This window comes from Hydra viridissima, unplaced genomic scaffold (genome assembly GCF_058129835.1).
Source record: "Hydra viridissima isolate aposymbiotic clone 2 unplaced genomic scaffold, HvirCarnegie_v1 scaffold_6, whole genome shotgun sequence".
Classification (NCBI taxonomy): Eukaryota; Metazoa; Cnidaria; class Hydrozoa; order Anthoathecata; family Hydridae; genus Hydra; species Hydra viridissima.
Window position 1 is genome coordinate 9151424 of NW_028324305.1, and position 16465 is coordinate 9167888.

Genomic DNA, 16465 nt, shown 5'->3' on the forward strand with positions numbered 1-16465 from the left:
TATTTTAATGAAAATAAAATAGTATCACAACCCTATAAAACTTATAATGTGATTAAATTTAATAAGGCTATTAGTGAAGAACTTTATTTAAACTGAATTTAAAATACAAAAATGATTGGCATTAAAACAATACTTACTGTGAAAGATGTCTTCAGGACAAAGTAACAAAGAAATCCAATATAATAATTATTATTTTTTATGATAAAAAACACTTTACTATAAAGTAAACATTGAAATCTTATCATAAACATAAACATAATTTTCTGTTCACTTGCTTTTTTACAAAAATATTGATTATAAAAGTTAAAGTACAGTAAATTAAAAAAATGATAAAATTGAACAGTGTCCCATTTCACCCCATATCTCCTGTCCCAAGTCACCCCATTACTCGTAAGTGTGAGAAAACCTTTATTTTATATAGTTCTCGTAGCCATATGCTAATCATATTTCTTCAGTAGTTAAATAAAACAATAGTGAATAATTAAAAACCATAAACATAAAAATATATGCAAACAACACATGAATATTTAATATTAATGATGTCTTCAAAATCCAGGAAAATTGTTAGATTTTTACATATTCGCAAATAATCCGAAAAAAAAATACTTATGAATCTTAAAAAACACAATAATATGAAGAAGCTATTGCAAACTTATAACATATATAAAAAACTTTTGCTTTATTAAATTTTTCACTGAGATATTGCCAAGTCCCATCTCACCCCATGTCCCATCTCACCCCGTTCTCCCCTACGTAAAAACGCTAACTTTTGCAAAAAAAAAGTGCATTCCAAAATCTGTTCGGAATTTGGGAAACGTTTTAATTATGCAGAAAAGTACTGCTTTTAAGATATCTTACGAAGTATTGCTAATTTTTGACTTTTTTTTTCAGATAAATAATCACCATCAAATTCTATATCGAAGAGTGCGCAATTTAAATTGTCTTTTTTTTGTGTTTATACTTGCAATTAAAAAAATTTAATGGTATCAATATATATTTTGATACCATTAAATTTTTTCATATTTTTATTACCCTAATCTTCCAATTTATTTATCAGTTTTCCTTTTAAAAATCCCACAAAAATAAAAAATGTAACAATAAGTGAACTAAAGCTGTTCGTAATTAGGGACTGTTCGGAATTAGGGAAATCTACGGTACATCCCAGCCGGCACGCAACGTTGTATTAACGCTGTATTTACGTTAGATTTTAAGTTTGTACAACGTTGCCGGTTCGGCAAAATGGAAAGGTTTTGTAATGTAAAATTCTTACGTTAGATTTACGCTAGATAGTAACGTTATACAAACGTAAAATTCTAATGTTAGGGCCTGTTTATATGGAAAGCGGGCTGGCTCGGCAAACGAGCCACCCCGTTTGCCGAGATCTCGACGTCATCCTTATTGCAACTTAACTTTATTTTGCGTTTATATGAATAAACGAACTAGCCCGGATCGCTATCCGGGCCAGCTCGTTTATTCATATAAACGCAAAATAAAATTAAGTTAAAATATTGATGACGCCGAGATCTCGGCAAACGGGCTGGCTCGTTTGCCGAGCCAGCCCGCTTTCCATATAAACAGGCCCTTAGATTAACGTTATACTAACATAAATTTAAGTTGGAAAATTATTGGCGTTTTATATTAACGTAAAATATTGATTGTAATTGTGTTTAATATTTAATACTAATATACTGTTATATTCATATAAACCTGCCGAAGCCTATGGCTTCGTGTCATGGTTTTTATATGAATATAACCGTATGTAAACGGTTTATATATACATATAATGTTAACATACTAACATTAAATGTTTAACACAATTACAATCAATATTCTACGTTAATATAAGGGTTTCTAATCCCTTACAAGGCGTTAAAAAAACAGTTTCGGGGATACTCAAACTAAAAATACAATAAATGTTTTTAAAGACGTTATTTAAAGATGTATTATGTATTCTTTTGTATATTATATAGCATATATAATAAATTTACAAAAAAACTCAAAATTAATAACTGTTAAACAATCACTTGCTTCCTCAATTAATTTTTTTTTGCTTCCATTTACAAATGGTGAGAACTTTAAGATGCATCCTATTTGACCTTTTATTTGTGATTGCGTCGAAGACTCGTGCATTAGCAGGATGACTTCTAAAATACAACATGGGATACTGTTAATAGGATGTTAAAAAAACAGTTAAAAATACCTTTTTCTTATAACTGACTAGTTGCTTGATTTTTTCTTAACGCTAACTTTCAAGATTCAAGACTAAGATATATCTAAGTATACAAAACATATGTAAGGAAGAAGAGATAGATAGAACAATATTGACATATTTAGATCTTCATTATCATCACTCATAAGAACCTCAGAGTCTAGGTCAGAACTCTCAGTTCCAGAAGTATCTTTACGATCAGACACACAAAAAAAATCGTTATAGTTCTCCATTTCAATGTTTTGGAAATCAATGCTACTCTCCACTTCATTAATAGTGGATTTGACATGCAATGAGTTGTCAATTTCTTCATTTACAAGAAGATTGTTTAACGCTCGATTACTTTGCCGCCATTCCCTAAAGTATTGATTTTTCTCTTGTTTATTCATTTTTATTATTCTGAATTAAACCTAAATTTTAGTAGTTTTGACAATAACAAGATGATAATAAAAACTGAACATAATAAAAAAATAAGAAAACCTAAATTTATAATATAATTCCTAGAGCTAATGTTCAATGTTCAATGCTCAACGTCGCACAGTGGAGTATTTATGGTAAAAAGTTGATCAAAATTATTTTATGGCTTTTAACAATTAGATAAACAATTAAAAGCAGTATGAAATCATAATATAATATTTAAAATAATTGTGCAGGTTTTTTTTTACTCAAAACACACTTTTGCATATAAACCATACAAAAAGAAGTATAAAAAAAAAAACTAAACAACAATATAAACTGTTAAACTTCAATTAAAACATTAAATGCCTTAAGAGTAAAAATGTTTAAAAAAAGTGATGCAAATACAAACAATTTAAACAAAAGGAAATATACAAATACACATACTATAAAGGTGAAATAAACCCTACTATAAAGGTAAAAACAACATAAAATAAAAAAATATACTTAAAAAACAATAAAAAATAAACATTAGTCTGATTCATTTTCGCTAGATGCCTCCTCTTCATATTGTTGCAGTTCGTTCAATGTTTCTGGTTGCAAGAACTCTATTGCCTCACTGGAAATAGCATTTTTTTTATTCTTGAGCCTCTTTCTGACACTGCTCAACAAAGGATCGGAACTTAACAGAAGTCTGTTTATGATATCCCTATTACAAATTTCTCTTGAAAATTTCCTCGAGAAATTCTGTCTATAATCACAGAAGTGCATGTTTCGAGCCTCAGCCTCCTCTTCCGATAATTGACCAATAGGCAATATAGCTTGATCAATTATTGTGGCACCATGTCTCAATATCTTGTGCATCGTAGGAGTCATTGGATACCATCCATAAATTTCAACATAAAGTTCTGCTATCAGTTCTGCAAACTTTTCAAATTTTTTGATATCTATTTTATATCCACTTGACAAGGTTTCCAAAATGATACTACAATTTTTAATAAGTCCAATGTTAACTCCTGTAATGCAGGATGAGGTTTGACGATCTGAGAAAAATCTTCTTGATGTATTGCCATCATTAGTATTCCCAAAATCTGCAGTTGGAATATCCACCAGCAGCCCCATTTTCTCTTTGAAATTGTTTTGAATGTTTTTTTTTGTTTCAGCTACAATTATTTTATCATCTTGTGTTCTTGCTTGCCATTTTTTTATGGGAATGTGGTATGATAAATGTAGTAAAGATTCGAAAAACCTAATCCTTGTATGCAATATTGATAAACCAAATTTAAGGGCATCTGGATTATCTATGTTTTTTATGGTTAAATTATTAAAGTCTTTTGATGTTAGTCCACATATATAGCACCTCATAGTAGGTGTCGTGTTGGTTGCAGCATTGCATACTTTTGCATCAACCATTGTAAATGCCAAGGTATGCTTTATATGTATAATACCACCTAAAAACTTCGATATTTCAGTTTTTTTTTAAGTTTTTTATTTGATCTTCTACATAGCAGATTTCTTCATTTGTTATGTCTTTAGTTTCATGGATAAAACGAATTCGAATTGGGCGACAATATCTTGTAGAAGAGGGCACAGGGTTTTGCCAAATAATCTTCTGGCTACCAATATGACATATAAGCCGTAGAGGCACAAATGAACTTTCAAAGATTATAGAGTCACTATCTGTACTATTTTGGAATTTTTGTTTAAATGTTTGCTGCTGTGAGCCATCACAACCCCATTTTGATAACATTTCTAAATTGCTTCTTTCTTCTTCGTTTAAGGTTTCCAAAACTTCATCTAAATATTCACACAAGCGTCTAGTTGTGTGGTCTAGAATATCTTGTAGTTTAATTTCACAACATGTTTCTGAAACTGTCATTGACTCTTGTGGAGGATAACATTGTTTTTTTTATTCTTTCAAAAGCGAATAACATGGATAAATATTTTTATTAGCTGCATCATATTGTCTCCTTGTCATATTGGCTTCCACAAAAATTGATAATACTTCCAATGGTGTGTTTTTTTATAACATTCGTCTGAATGGAATTGAAGTTTTCTCTATATTTGTTTGCCTTTTCCGGTGAGCAGCTAATATTTTTCATTATTCTAGACGCATCACAATGTCCTGCATCACGCTGACTCATTTGGGCAGCATAGGTTAGTTGTGCATAAGATAATTGGTCTCTCAAAGCTTTTGTTCTACGCCTCTTGCTTGGCGAACTCAACAACTCGAAATCTTTTGATGGTCGACCACACCTTTTTATTATACAGGTGGGTAAACTTATGATACCATTGAGCCGTAGTTCATTGTGCTTCAAAAAACGTTCTTCTATGTAGTTAGCAGCTATCCATTTATGTTTAAAATGAAACTTGAAAGTATTTAAGGCATTTTTTAGTGAACTTTGTTCATTTTCAGTACATTTTGTAATAATTTTGAGATGATCTTCTAAAAACACAAATTTGTCATCAATTTTTTTCTTTGGGCATTGTTTCATAACATCGTAGAGTTCTTTTCTAGTCATCTCTTTCACCATTGGTTGGGATTCTGAAAAAAAAAATGAAATAAGTTTTTATTCAAAAGACAACGTTTTTGTCGTATTATTTAATCAAAATTAAATTTTAAAAAATGGAAGATTTATGTGGAACATTTTATTTCAAAAATGCTAACTAGAATAACTAATGTTTAAGTTACATAAAAAATCTTTGCTAAATTCGGCTTAATTCATATACGAAAACAATTTTGAATATAGTATTTACAAAAAAAAATCTAACAATTTTAGTCTCGAATATATATTTTAAAAAATCTCACTTTGTTAAGTAAAATGAAGAAACTATACATTTATTTTGGGTTAAATCGTATTTTATGTACGTAATAGGGTGGAGTGATTTCGGAATCAGAACTGTAGTAACCCTGGAGTAAATAGATTATCAAAAAATAATAATAAAATGTATAACATGTACTTGCTAATAATGCCTGGAAAGTGGCTGGTTTACAAAAATGTACATTTATTTAGACATAATCAATTTTCGAGGAAAACCGCCATTTTTTGATTTTTTTTTCAAAGTGGGCATGCGCATTGCGCATTGTTATGTTGTTTTCAGATTTTAAATTATAATTTATTAAGTGCCAAATAATTTATAGAAAAAATGCCTAAGAGCAAAACAAGGAAAACTCGTTTGAAAAATAGCCTGAAATACGGAGGTCTCCCATCAGAAATGCCTTCAGCTGATCTTCCAACATTTCGTCAAGTAATTCAGTTTTTTTATTTCACTGAAAACAATAACCAAAATATTTCAAAACAGAATCTTCTAGAAAAGGTTGAGAATTCTCTTAGTACTTTGTGGAATAAAGTTAACCCACGTCTTCCTCTTCTTCAGAGAAATTCAATCTTAAGAAAATTGAGAAATCTTTTCGAAAGAGTAAAATCTGTAAACCGAGGACGTTGTAAATCTAAAAGTAAGGAGTATCTAGATTTGATTTTAGATAAACTCTTTGATATTTCATCGTGTACTTGTGAATTAGCAACTGTTTTGTGTAATGACAGAAATGTTAAGTGCAGCATCATCAATTGCCAAGTAGAGCACATCTTGTGTCTTTGTAAAAATAGAAAGGTATTTGGTTAAATTTTTAATATATTATTGTATATATTGGAATATTTGTTGTTTTAATCTGTAATTATTGTACTAGGAGTTTTTTATTATACTTTGATTTCACTTCAATCAAACTGAAGTAGTTATATATTTTCAAAAATTATATCGAAGGTCCCTTCTGAAGACAGGGCATATATTCGTGACCAGAAAAAGAAGGTTGGTCCTAAAGGTATTTATCAGCTAGGAAAGGCTGATTTAAAATCTGGTACATTTACTCCGGAAAGGTTAGATCAAGTAAAGCTTATAGATCATGTTAAAATGTCTTACGCCCATAACTCATTGATTGATTCTGGTCACATATCTGAAGTTTCAGCATCCGATCCAGATGTTTTGGTAACATATTTATGTATATTTGTATATATATATATATATATATATATATATATATATATATATATATATATATATATTATGTTATAATAATCTACAAATGAGTACTCAATGTTCTTAAAGAACAGAGCAATAATAAATTAGTAAAAACTAATTTATATATATATATATCGTAAACAGTACAGTTTGTTGGTGCAACACTAAAACAGCTTTGTTTCAATGATTTCAACGTTTTTTAAATGTTAACCCAACAAAGTGAGCTGTTTGAGGTATATGGCTTTTCATATTTTAAAATACTAAGTATTTTTACAGGTAGATGATTCTGAGGAAGAATATAATCCAAAAAAAAGTTCTCAGTATAATTTAATTAAACTTGATAGATTTGCAATGGAGGCTGTCAGGTATATAAAATTTTTATACATATTTAGTTTAGGTGAGAATTTTTTATATATACTATATTAAAAATGTAAAAAAAAAAAATCATAAGTTTCACCATTGTTCATCCCCAGTAAGTTTTTTTAATGTGGGAGAGGAGAGGGTGAATATAAAATGTTAAGGGATCACATATAGGTAATATACTTTGCTTTTTCAGTTTTGTTTATTTATTTCATAGTTTCCTATTTGTAGGTATGATGTCTCATCTCGTGCTGCAGCTGCACTAGCAAATGCTCTACTTCTAGATTATGGAATCATTAAACACGGAGATTTGAATCAAGTTGTAGATCGAAGCAAAATTGAGAGGTAAATACTATTTTATTATATAAGTTAGGCAAATATAAATATAAATATATCTCTTTATTTATTAGTTTATATAAATGTTTGTTTACAAAACATTTATTATGATATTTAGCTAAATGTAATACTTTGAGTTGTTTTATAGAGAGAAAAAGAAAGTAATGTCAAGATATGGTGATCAACATGATAATAGTTTAAGTAACTTGGTGTGTTTGGGTGTTGATGGTAAAGATGATAAAAATGTTCTTCAGTTTAAGGATATCATTGAAAATGGAGAAACTCGCTTGTCGAGAGTTACTGAAAAAGAACATCATTTAACTTTTACTAATGAAAATAGTTTTAATAATGGTTCATATCTCTCTCATAAAAATCTCCCATCAAATGGTGCAACTGGTTTGCTTCAAAGTGAAATTGTATTTGATGTTCTGAAAGAGTATGATAGTTTAAATTCAGTACAAGCCCTTCTTCTTGATAATACAAATGTCAATACAGGTTTCAAAACTGGAATTGTTGCATGTTTAGAAAAGAAATTAGGAAGAAAAATTCACCTTATCGGATGTACTTTGCATCACAATGAACTTCCATTTCGAAAAGTATTCAAAATAGTTGATGGCAGTACAAAGTGTCTAAATAAATTTTCAGGACCTATTGGAAAGCAAGTTTCTATAGATTTCCATCTTAACCCACAAGTGAAGTTTACCAAAATCGATACTCCAGTGGTGATACTAAATATTCCCATTGAAGTGATTAATGATTTGAGCCACGATCAAAGACTATTATTTGAATATTGTCTTGGAATTTCTAAAGGATTTGTCAATCCCATATTTTTTAGAAGAAAAATTGGTCCACTAAACAACTCAAGATGGTTGACTTTAGCAATTCGAATCATGGCTTTGTATACTCGTACTGAAGCACCAAGTCTAAATCATGTAAGGCTTGTGAATTTTATTGTACAAGTGTATGCATACATTTGGTTTCTTATCAAAAGGTCTTCTAAATTTATGTATTCTCCAAGTATTTTCTTTAAAATGACAGAACAGATAAGGAAGCAAGATGAGGAAATACAAAATATTTGTTTTAAAAATTTAAAAAAAAATTCATATTGTCTATTGCCTGAGAACTTTTTATATTGTATGCTTAAAGATGAAGATTCTAACATAAGGGAACAGGCGTTACTAGTCATTAAAAAACTCCGGACGAGTAAAGATAAAGAATGCCATGTTACAAATATTGCTAATGTTGACATAAACTTTCAAGCAACTTCTTGGACAGAATTAATTGACTTTAAGAAAAGCAGTGAACCAGCATCAACAATATGGTTGAAGAATGACGAAATCGATGCACTAATTGCAACTAAAGAAGTTCCGAACTTACCTGAATTTCCTTCTCACGCGCAGAGCGTAGAACGCGCTGTGAAATTAGTTACAGAGGCTAGTCACCAAGTATATGTCAGGGAAGCTCGTCATAAATATATTTTGACTAAACTAAAATCCAGGAAAATTCAACCATATTTTGAAACTAAAAACGACTTTGTGGTTTTTTAATAAATAATTTTTTTATACATTTGATTTCAATAAAACATATTTATATGAATGTACTTGCTTTTACTTTTTTGATTGCGAGGAATATAAAAGTGTGTTTAGGATTTAGGACCAATGCAGTGGTAGGGTAGTGGTAAAGTGTTCGACTCACATTTCCAAGATATTTATTTTAGAAATATTTTCCATATGCCCAAGCCATTGGCAATTGAAATCTTGGTAAACACTTGTATTCATGAATTTAAGTGTTTGTAGTGAAAAAACAATAAAAAAACAACTTAAAAACATGTTTGGAATTTGGTGATGGTTATCCATGACTATTTTTATTACCCGTTTATTAAGTTGATCACTGTAATAATCACTGTTTTCGAATAAAAAATTAAGCACTTCAGGGGTCAAAGAAACAATTTTTGAAGGTTTTTCCAAATAGTCTAATGGTTGCAGATCTTCAGCCTGATCTAAATTCACGATTCGCTAGATATTTTAAACCAAATAGGTACACGTACCAATTATGTTTAAAGTATTTAGTCAAAATTAAATTGTGCAATTTATTAATCCTTTATTCATATCTGGTAATTATTAATCTTGAGGCCAAAATTACTCAAGTTGTTTGTAAGCACTTTCAAGACCTAAATAACTAAAAATACCTAAATCCTTTTGTATATAACTATATAAAGTTTTCAACAAATTGTACTTTAAAAAACTAAAAATGACTTACATAAGTAAACTTTGTATATACAGTTTAGTGATATATGTAATTTTAAGTTTGCTGTTTAAAACTTGATTGTATTTTACATTATTAGATGTGCTTTAAAATGAGGTTTGAAAAACGAGTTAAAAATAAATTAAATGTTTAAATGCGTATATTGCTTAATACCATTATATTAAATAAAATCTTCTATAACTTGTTATTAATTTATTTGACCATTTTGTAATGAATAAATTTTTTTGAAAAAAGAAACTTTTGACTGGTTTGATATTTTTATTACTTGATTTCATAAATTGCAGAAAAACGTGAAAATTAAGAAAAATTGTGTGTTTTTAGCATTTTTTCAAAGTCGATTAAGCGTGCCATTTTTTATTTTGGATAGCTGAAATTTTTCATGAGCTCATAGTTTACCATGTTGAACTTACTCCCGGGTTACTAAAGTTGAATTTTGAAAAAAGTATGAAAATCACTCCACCCTAGTACGTAAACTAAAACAGTAAAAAGCGCAACTTTGCGTATTTAATGAAAAGCGCATAATTATGCAACAATTCTAAAGATCTAAAATGTTATTAAATCACGTTCTTTCAGTATTCCTAAGATAAAAGTTCGTTATTATCATTTTCTTAAACTTTATCTTTTTTTTCTTTTTTTTTTAAATTTATTCAAACTAGATAAGTTAATATGACTAGTTAAAGGAATTCATTAAAAGTTAAAGCCTTGTTTGCGATCGAACTTTCATCTGATAAAAGACAAGGTATTGTAGTGTTTTAAGTCCTCCAGCAACTGCCTTGCAAACTGCTCACCCCTCTACAGGGAAAACCCAAAAGAATGTCGACCCTGAGTTTGCCTCCCTTTTAAAAAGCGGGCGAGAAAAAAAAATAAAAGCATTAGTTTGATACAAGCACACCGGTCTAGGCCAGCCACACTTGACCTTAGCCATAAGGTCTGATAAAAGACGATATAATGTGGTAAGATTGTATCTTAAAAAGAAAACGAACCTAACTCATTATCTCGAACAGTAATACGATAAGCTTGAGGTCTTGGCATTTTACAGTTTTTTAAATGAAAGACAATCATTTTCATTTTACAAATATTTTTAATTTAAAACATTTTTTTAAAATAAAATTGAAAATTTTGTAAAATTCTTAATTATGCAAGCTCTTTTGCAGAGTTGTTATCTGTCCAATATGTCCAAGACAAATTTTCTGCCGACATAAAATATGTCCGAATTATTTTTCTGCCTACCAACTTTGACATAATTTTATGTCTAAAACATTTTCTGCCGACATAAAATATGTCCGAAATATTTTTCTGCCTACCAACTTTGACATAATTTTATGTCTGAGACATTTTCTGCCGACATAAAATATGTCAGAAACATTTTTCTGTCCACTTACTTTGACATAATTTTATGTCTAAAACATTTTCTTTCGACATAAATTATGTCAGAAACATTTTTCTGTCCACATATTTTGACATAACTTTATATCTGAGACATTTTCTGCCCACATAAATTATGTCAGAAACATTTTTCTGTCCACATATTTTGACATAACTTTATATCTGAGACATTTTCTGCCGACATAAAATATTTCAGAAACATTTTTCTGTCCACATATTTGGACATAATTTCATGTCTGAGACATTTGTTGTTTCTTATTTTAGAAGAAAAAATCGTACAACTTTATTGCTCATTTCAGATTAATTTGACGAGTAAAACAAAAGTTTCGATTTCCCCTTATTAGAATGTAAAAACTTAGTCTCAAACTTAGTTTTTATTACTGAATGTGGTTTTTATTATATGGCGTCCTGTACCACATTAGAAATTATGTTAAGTAGAAAGAAAAGTAGAACTTTTAAAGGGTCGAACCATTTACAGCATAAATTCGACGATCTAATCGTCTACAACATAATAAAAATAGAAAATAACTCTTTGTCAGAATATTTAATTCCGTTCCAGGATAGGTCGAATAATTTATGGTCGAAGCTTACCTTATTAAAAATTTAATTTTTCACCAGCGCGGCGTTTCAGGTTAAAATAGAGTAACCATAGGACAACCGACAATTTCAAGCAGCGGTTAGAATGCAATTTTTAGCCGTAAGAAAATCTCTGGCCAAAATTTATCTTTTAATTTAACCGAACCGTCAGAATCGTTTTTTGAAGAGTAGTGATCTTAACCGAAAATTTATTTCAAACAAAACAAATATCAATAATGTTTGGTTGTTAAAATTTTTTTTCTCTTACACGTTTTTTAAAGAGAAAATATCCCTTTTCAGATTGTAAATGATACAACTCAAACAAATTAACTGGCAATTAAATGCCTTAGAATCAATTATTTATGTCTGCTCTCCTCAATCAAACCACATGGCATTATAGGTTGCTAAACTTTGGAAAATTGGCATTTTTTTTTTTATCCAATGGTATTTTATGGCCTTTTACCTTTATTTTGGCATTTTGACACAGAAAAATTTAAGTTCTTCAAAAAGTATTTATTTTGGAAAAAAAAGTTGAAATTAATTTTTGCCCCTCAAGAATTTTTAAGGATAATAAAAAACACCTTTTGACTTCCGATCCGAAGATTAACTAGTTGATTTCATTGATTAAATTTGTTCAAAATAAAGTGACGGAATCATTTTTAAAACAGCCGCGATATGAAAAAGGGCATTATTATGGCATTTTACATTCACGCTTTTGGCATTTCACATGTAAAAAATGTTGGCAACACTGAATTTAATTGTCAATTAAAACGACTAAAATATGACGACTTGGAATGCTCGCTTCCACGTTTGAGACATTAAAACGGTTTTCCTAGCCGCATTAAAAAACGATTATTAATCTAATTATTCACACACAAAAAAATCCCACAGCCCTTAATAGGTTTTAATTACGGAGCAACAGTTTTTATTTTCTCTATACGTTGGCACTTGTCACATTCTTTTACCCATTTGTTTATATCATTAACCATCCCTAACAATTAAATTTAACATAAAAAAAAATCAAACAAGAATAAAATACATGTTGTGATAATACCTAGCCAGTAGAAAGAACTTTTTAGCTTTGCTTTAGTGTTGTTGAGATCAACATGAGCTCCACGATTAGAATCATGGACATCTCTAAACGCTATCATTTTTTTACAGTCGTTTGTAAGAACTTGTAACTTTTTAAATACAGTTATATAATACAATTTACCATCTAAAGTATATAAAAAGTTAGATTTAATTCAATTATAATAATTATTTATTCAGCAAACTATAATGTAATGTTTACATACCACATAGTTTAATTTTTTTGCATACTTCAAAAAAGATTTACGCTCTGACTTGTAATATTTTATCCTTCCATCAGAGAGATATTGTTTAACATCTTTAACAGAATAGTTACGAACAGGCATTTTTCAAATTAAATTTTTGACTTGTAAATTAGAAATTTAAGTAACTTTTGAGATTTACCCAAGGACCTATTAATAGATGGACGTTCAACGCATTGTTTTATAAAAAAGATATGTGTGTTACGGTATGTTTAGATAACAATATTTTTAAAAATAATTTTCTGAGCAGCGATTCATAATATGAGTATGACAGAAAACTTCTATATTAATCAAGAAGATTATTCTTTTTTGCTTGAAAATATTGATAACAAAATTGAAATAGTTGTGGATGATTTTATTGAGATAGATCTTGAAGAGTTAGCGGACTTATTATCAGAGGATTTTGAATTGGAGCTCATAAACCAGCAATTCCTACAAAGAAGCTGATTTTAGAAGAAGAAATCAAAATGCAGAAAAAATAGAAGGGGTAATAATAACTAAATATACCTGTCTGAAATGTCACAATGAATATCTTAAAGAATCGAATTTTAAAAAGCATGAAAAGAAATATTACATCGGCACTAAGGTGTGTTTATACTCACATATTGTGGAACTTAACGTCTAAACTGGTGCTAATTTATATTTGCAAATACTCCCAGATTATGAAAATATTTTAATAATTCTTAATTTTGATTTTAGAAACTATTCAAAACAGTAAATTGTTGTAATGTACTATTGAACTTCCATATAGAAAAATGCAAGTTTTCTTTATTAAATTTCTTACATATACTGGTGTAAGAAAATGTACACAATTAAAAAATGGCTAGTTAAAGGTAATAGATGATTGGCTTTCTTTGCTCTTTAACCTGGATTTCATTACAGGCAAGTTAGTATGGTAGATGGTACTAAAATCACAACAGACTTCTGAACGTATTAATGAACAATCTTTATATCTAATAATTTTAAAGTTTTCAACTGTTTTGCCTTCTTTCGTTTCAATTATTCCAACATCCTCATTTGATGTGCTTCGGAAATTTTTAAAATCATAAAATTTATTTCTGATTAGAAAAAAAGATAGTGGAAGTCATTATTACATTTACAGATGTTTATGCATGAAATGTTGGAGAATATGATATTAGCAGATTGAAGATTTAGTAGATCTGGAAGAGATTTGTTAATATTATTGGATAATGGCACTTCACGATTTAAAACAATTAGTCTCCACACGCCATTTGATTGACGATAACTATTGATTTTAACTATTACAAAATAATTTTAGTTATTTTGATTGTAACAGTCAAAACCATGTTTTGATGCAAATGCTTTTAACTGTTAATAAATACTTATCACACGTACTTTTAGTTCTTCCAACTCTTGTGAGTGTGTTACATACATAACAGGTTTCTGTGTGTTCAGAAAAAGTGAAGAATTTATCAATCCTCTCAGCTTCGAAGCCTTTTTTTGATTTTAAATATAACCTGCATAAGACCATGTAACATGATTTGCATAAATATTTAGGATGAACTTTTTGATTGTCTGAGGTTATATCCAGCTTGTAAAAACTAAGAGTTGCTTGTTTAAAGATAACAACAGGTTTTAACTAATAGTGACTATCCTGTTTTATTATGCAGCCACACTTTCCGCATAAATGTTTTAAATATTCCTCTTAAAGACTCATTATATATCCAGTAATGAGATAATAGATAGGAATATAAGATTACTTCTTTTGATATATCTAGAAAAGCTTAAAAATAAGGTTACCACCACTTGTAGAAGACTCGAGAATATGCAACAAAAGAAATAGTCTTATTATTTTTATTATCATGTTGTTACTATTAGTAACAACAATAATAATAAAAACTAGCAAAAAAGCAGCCCGTAATACGGGTTATGGTCGGTCTGTTAATTTATAGTGGCTGTTTTCCACAATTTAAAGTTGGAAAACCATAACTATTACCCTTTTAGAAAAACGCCTTCAAATGAAAAAATATGCGGAGGTAAAATAATTTACCAATTATTTAACATTATTTGAGTAATTTACAACTGAAATAGGTCATATCAGTGTAAGGCAGAACCATTTTCCTCGAAATTACTAAGTTCAAAACAATACGTTTTTAGTTACTGACACAAAATAATATTACTTCCTCATGCTTTAAATTGACGAAAAAGTAAAGCTAAATTCGTGTTACATTTTTATAACGTGAACTTTAATTAATAAGATTAATATAAAGCGAACGTAAATTTTACATGAATTCTTTGGCATCCCCTTGATACATGTTTCTTTAACAAAGAAAATTGTCTTTAAAACGTTAAATGCACACAACTAAATAAATTTATTCAAAATATCTGACCATTTGACTATTGCTGTTTATGGCACTAATCTGACCATTTTTATATATGGCCTCTTTGTTTCAATAATTTTTAGTAAACGGTTATTTGCTACCATTTATTAAAAATTCCTTTTGTTACTCGAAATTTAATTCTCTTTAATAATTTGACACTAATAAAGGACCTCCCTTCCCCGTTTTTGCCTAAAAACATTTATCTTTATTAAGAGTTATCAAGTTTTTGATGAAGACCTTCTACCAGAATAATAAAATGTAAAACAATGATTTACATGTATAACAATTTTTTATTTTTAATATATATAAGAATTTTTTCTTTCCTCAAAAGTGTTGCAAATGCAAACTAAGATAATTAATTAGTTTAACACCTTATAAAATTTAAGTAACTCGATATTTGACAAATGCGCAAAACTACAATTATACCCCCCCCCCTCTTTAAAAAGATCCCCAAAGTTACGTAAAACAAATAATTAGGAATAAAATAGAGAAGATTTTTAAAAATTGAGCTAATTGCATATATTTATATCATTTTAACTGACAAAAATTTACAATAAAAGGTAATCAGGTTTTTTTTATAAATCGTATAAATCGTAAATCTTAAAGAAAAAAAAAAAGGGATTATAATACCATAACAAAAAAAAACACCACATAAAAACTGAAAATCGATTTACCTATTTATAGTAACCTATTTTGACATGGCAGTTAATATAAACATTTATCGAAAATTTAACTATAAAATCTATTTCGAAGTACAAAAGGATTAACAACACTAATATATATATATATATATATATATATATATATATATATATATATATATATATATATATATATATATATATATATATATATATATATATATATATATATATATATATATATATATATATATATATATATATATATATATATATATATATATATAATCAAATTAAGATATAAATTGCATTTTTAGCATAATGTTGTCTTGGCTTTAAATAAATAAATAAAAGCAGTAAGTTTCAATAATGAAACTACCTATCATTCATTTTTAACAATAGACACCAACATGAAAGTGTTTATTGTTAAAAATGAATTTGAACACAAAACATCACAACAATAACACATAACAATAGAATATTTACACTCTTGATCCTAAAATCCAGCGAAAATAACAAACCAAATTAAAATATGAAAGTCAAAATTAGAAAACCAATTTAAAGTTAACTATATTTTTTTTTTTACTAAACATATAAATACATAAA

General features: G+C 28.5%; 1 protein-coding gene and 1 pseudogene across 1 annotated transcript; one reads left to right on the forward strand and one right to left on the reverse strand.

Annotated features, from left to right (window-relative positions):
• Positions 1-4073: 4073 nt before the first annotated feature.
• On the reverse strand, positions 4074-5157 carry LOC149886917 (uncharacterized; annotated as a pseudogene).
• A 488-nt stretch (positions 5158-5645) lies between these two features.
• On the forward strand, positions 5646-9820 carry LOC149886918 (uncharacterized). Its single transcript, XM_090091729.1, has 5 exons — positions 5646-6217; positions 6368-6589; positions 6899-6987; positions 7214-7327; positions 7467-9820. Exons 1-5 carry the CDS (start codon positions 5753-5755, stop codon positions 8863-8865), a joined length of 2289 nt encoding a protein of 762 aa, XP_089947855.1. The 5' UTR covers positions 5646-5752; the 3' UTR covers positions 8866-9820.
• The last annotated feature ends 6645 nt before the right edge of the window (positions 9821-16465 follow it).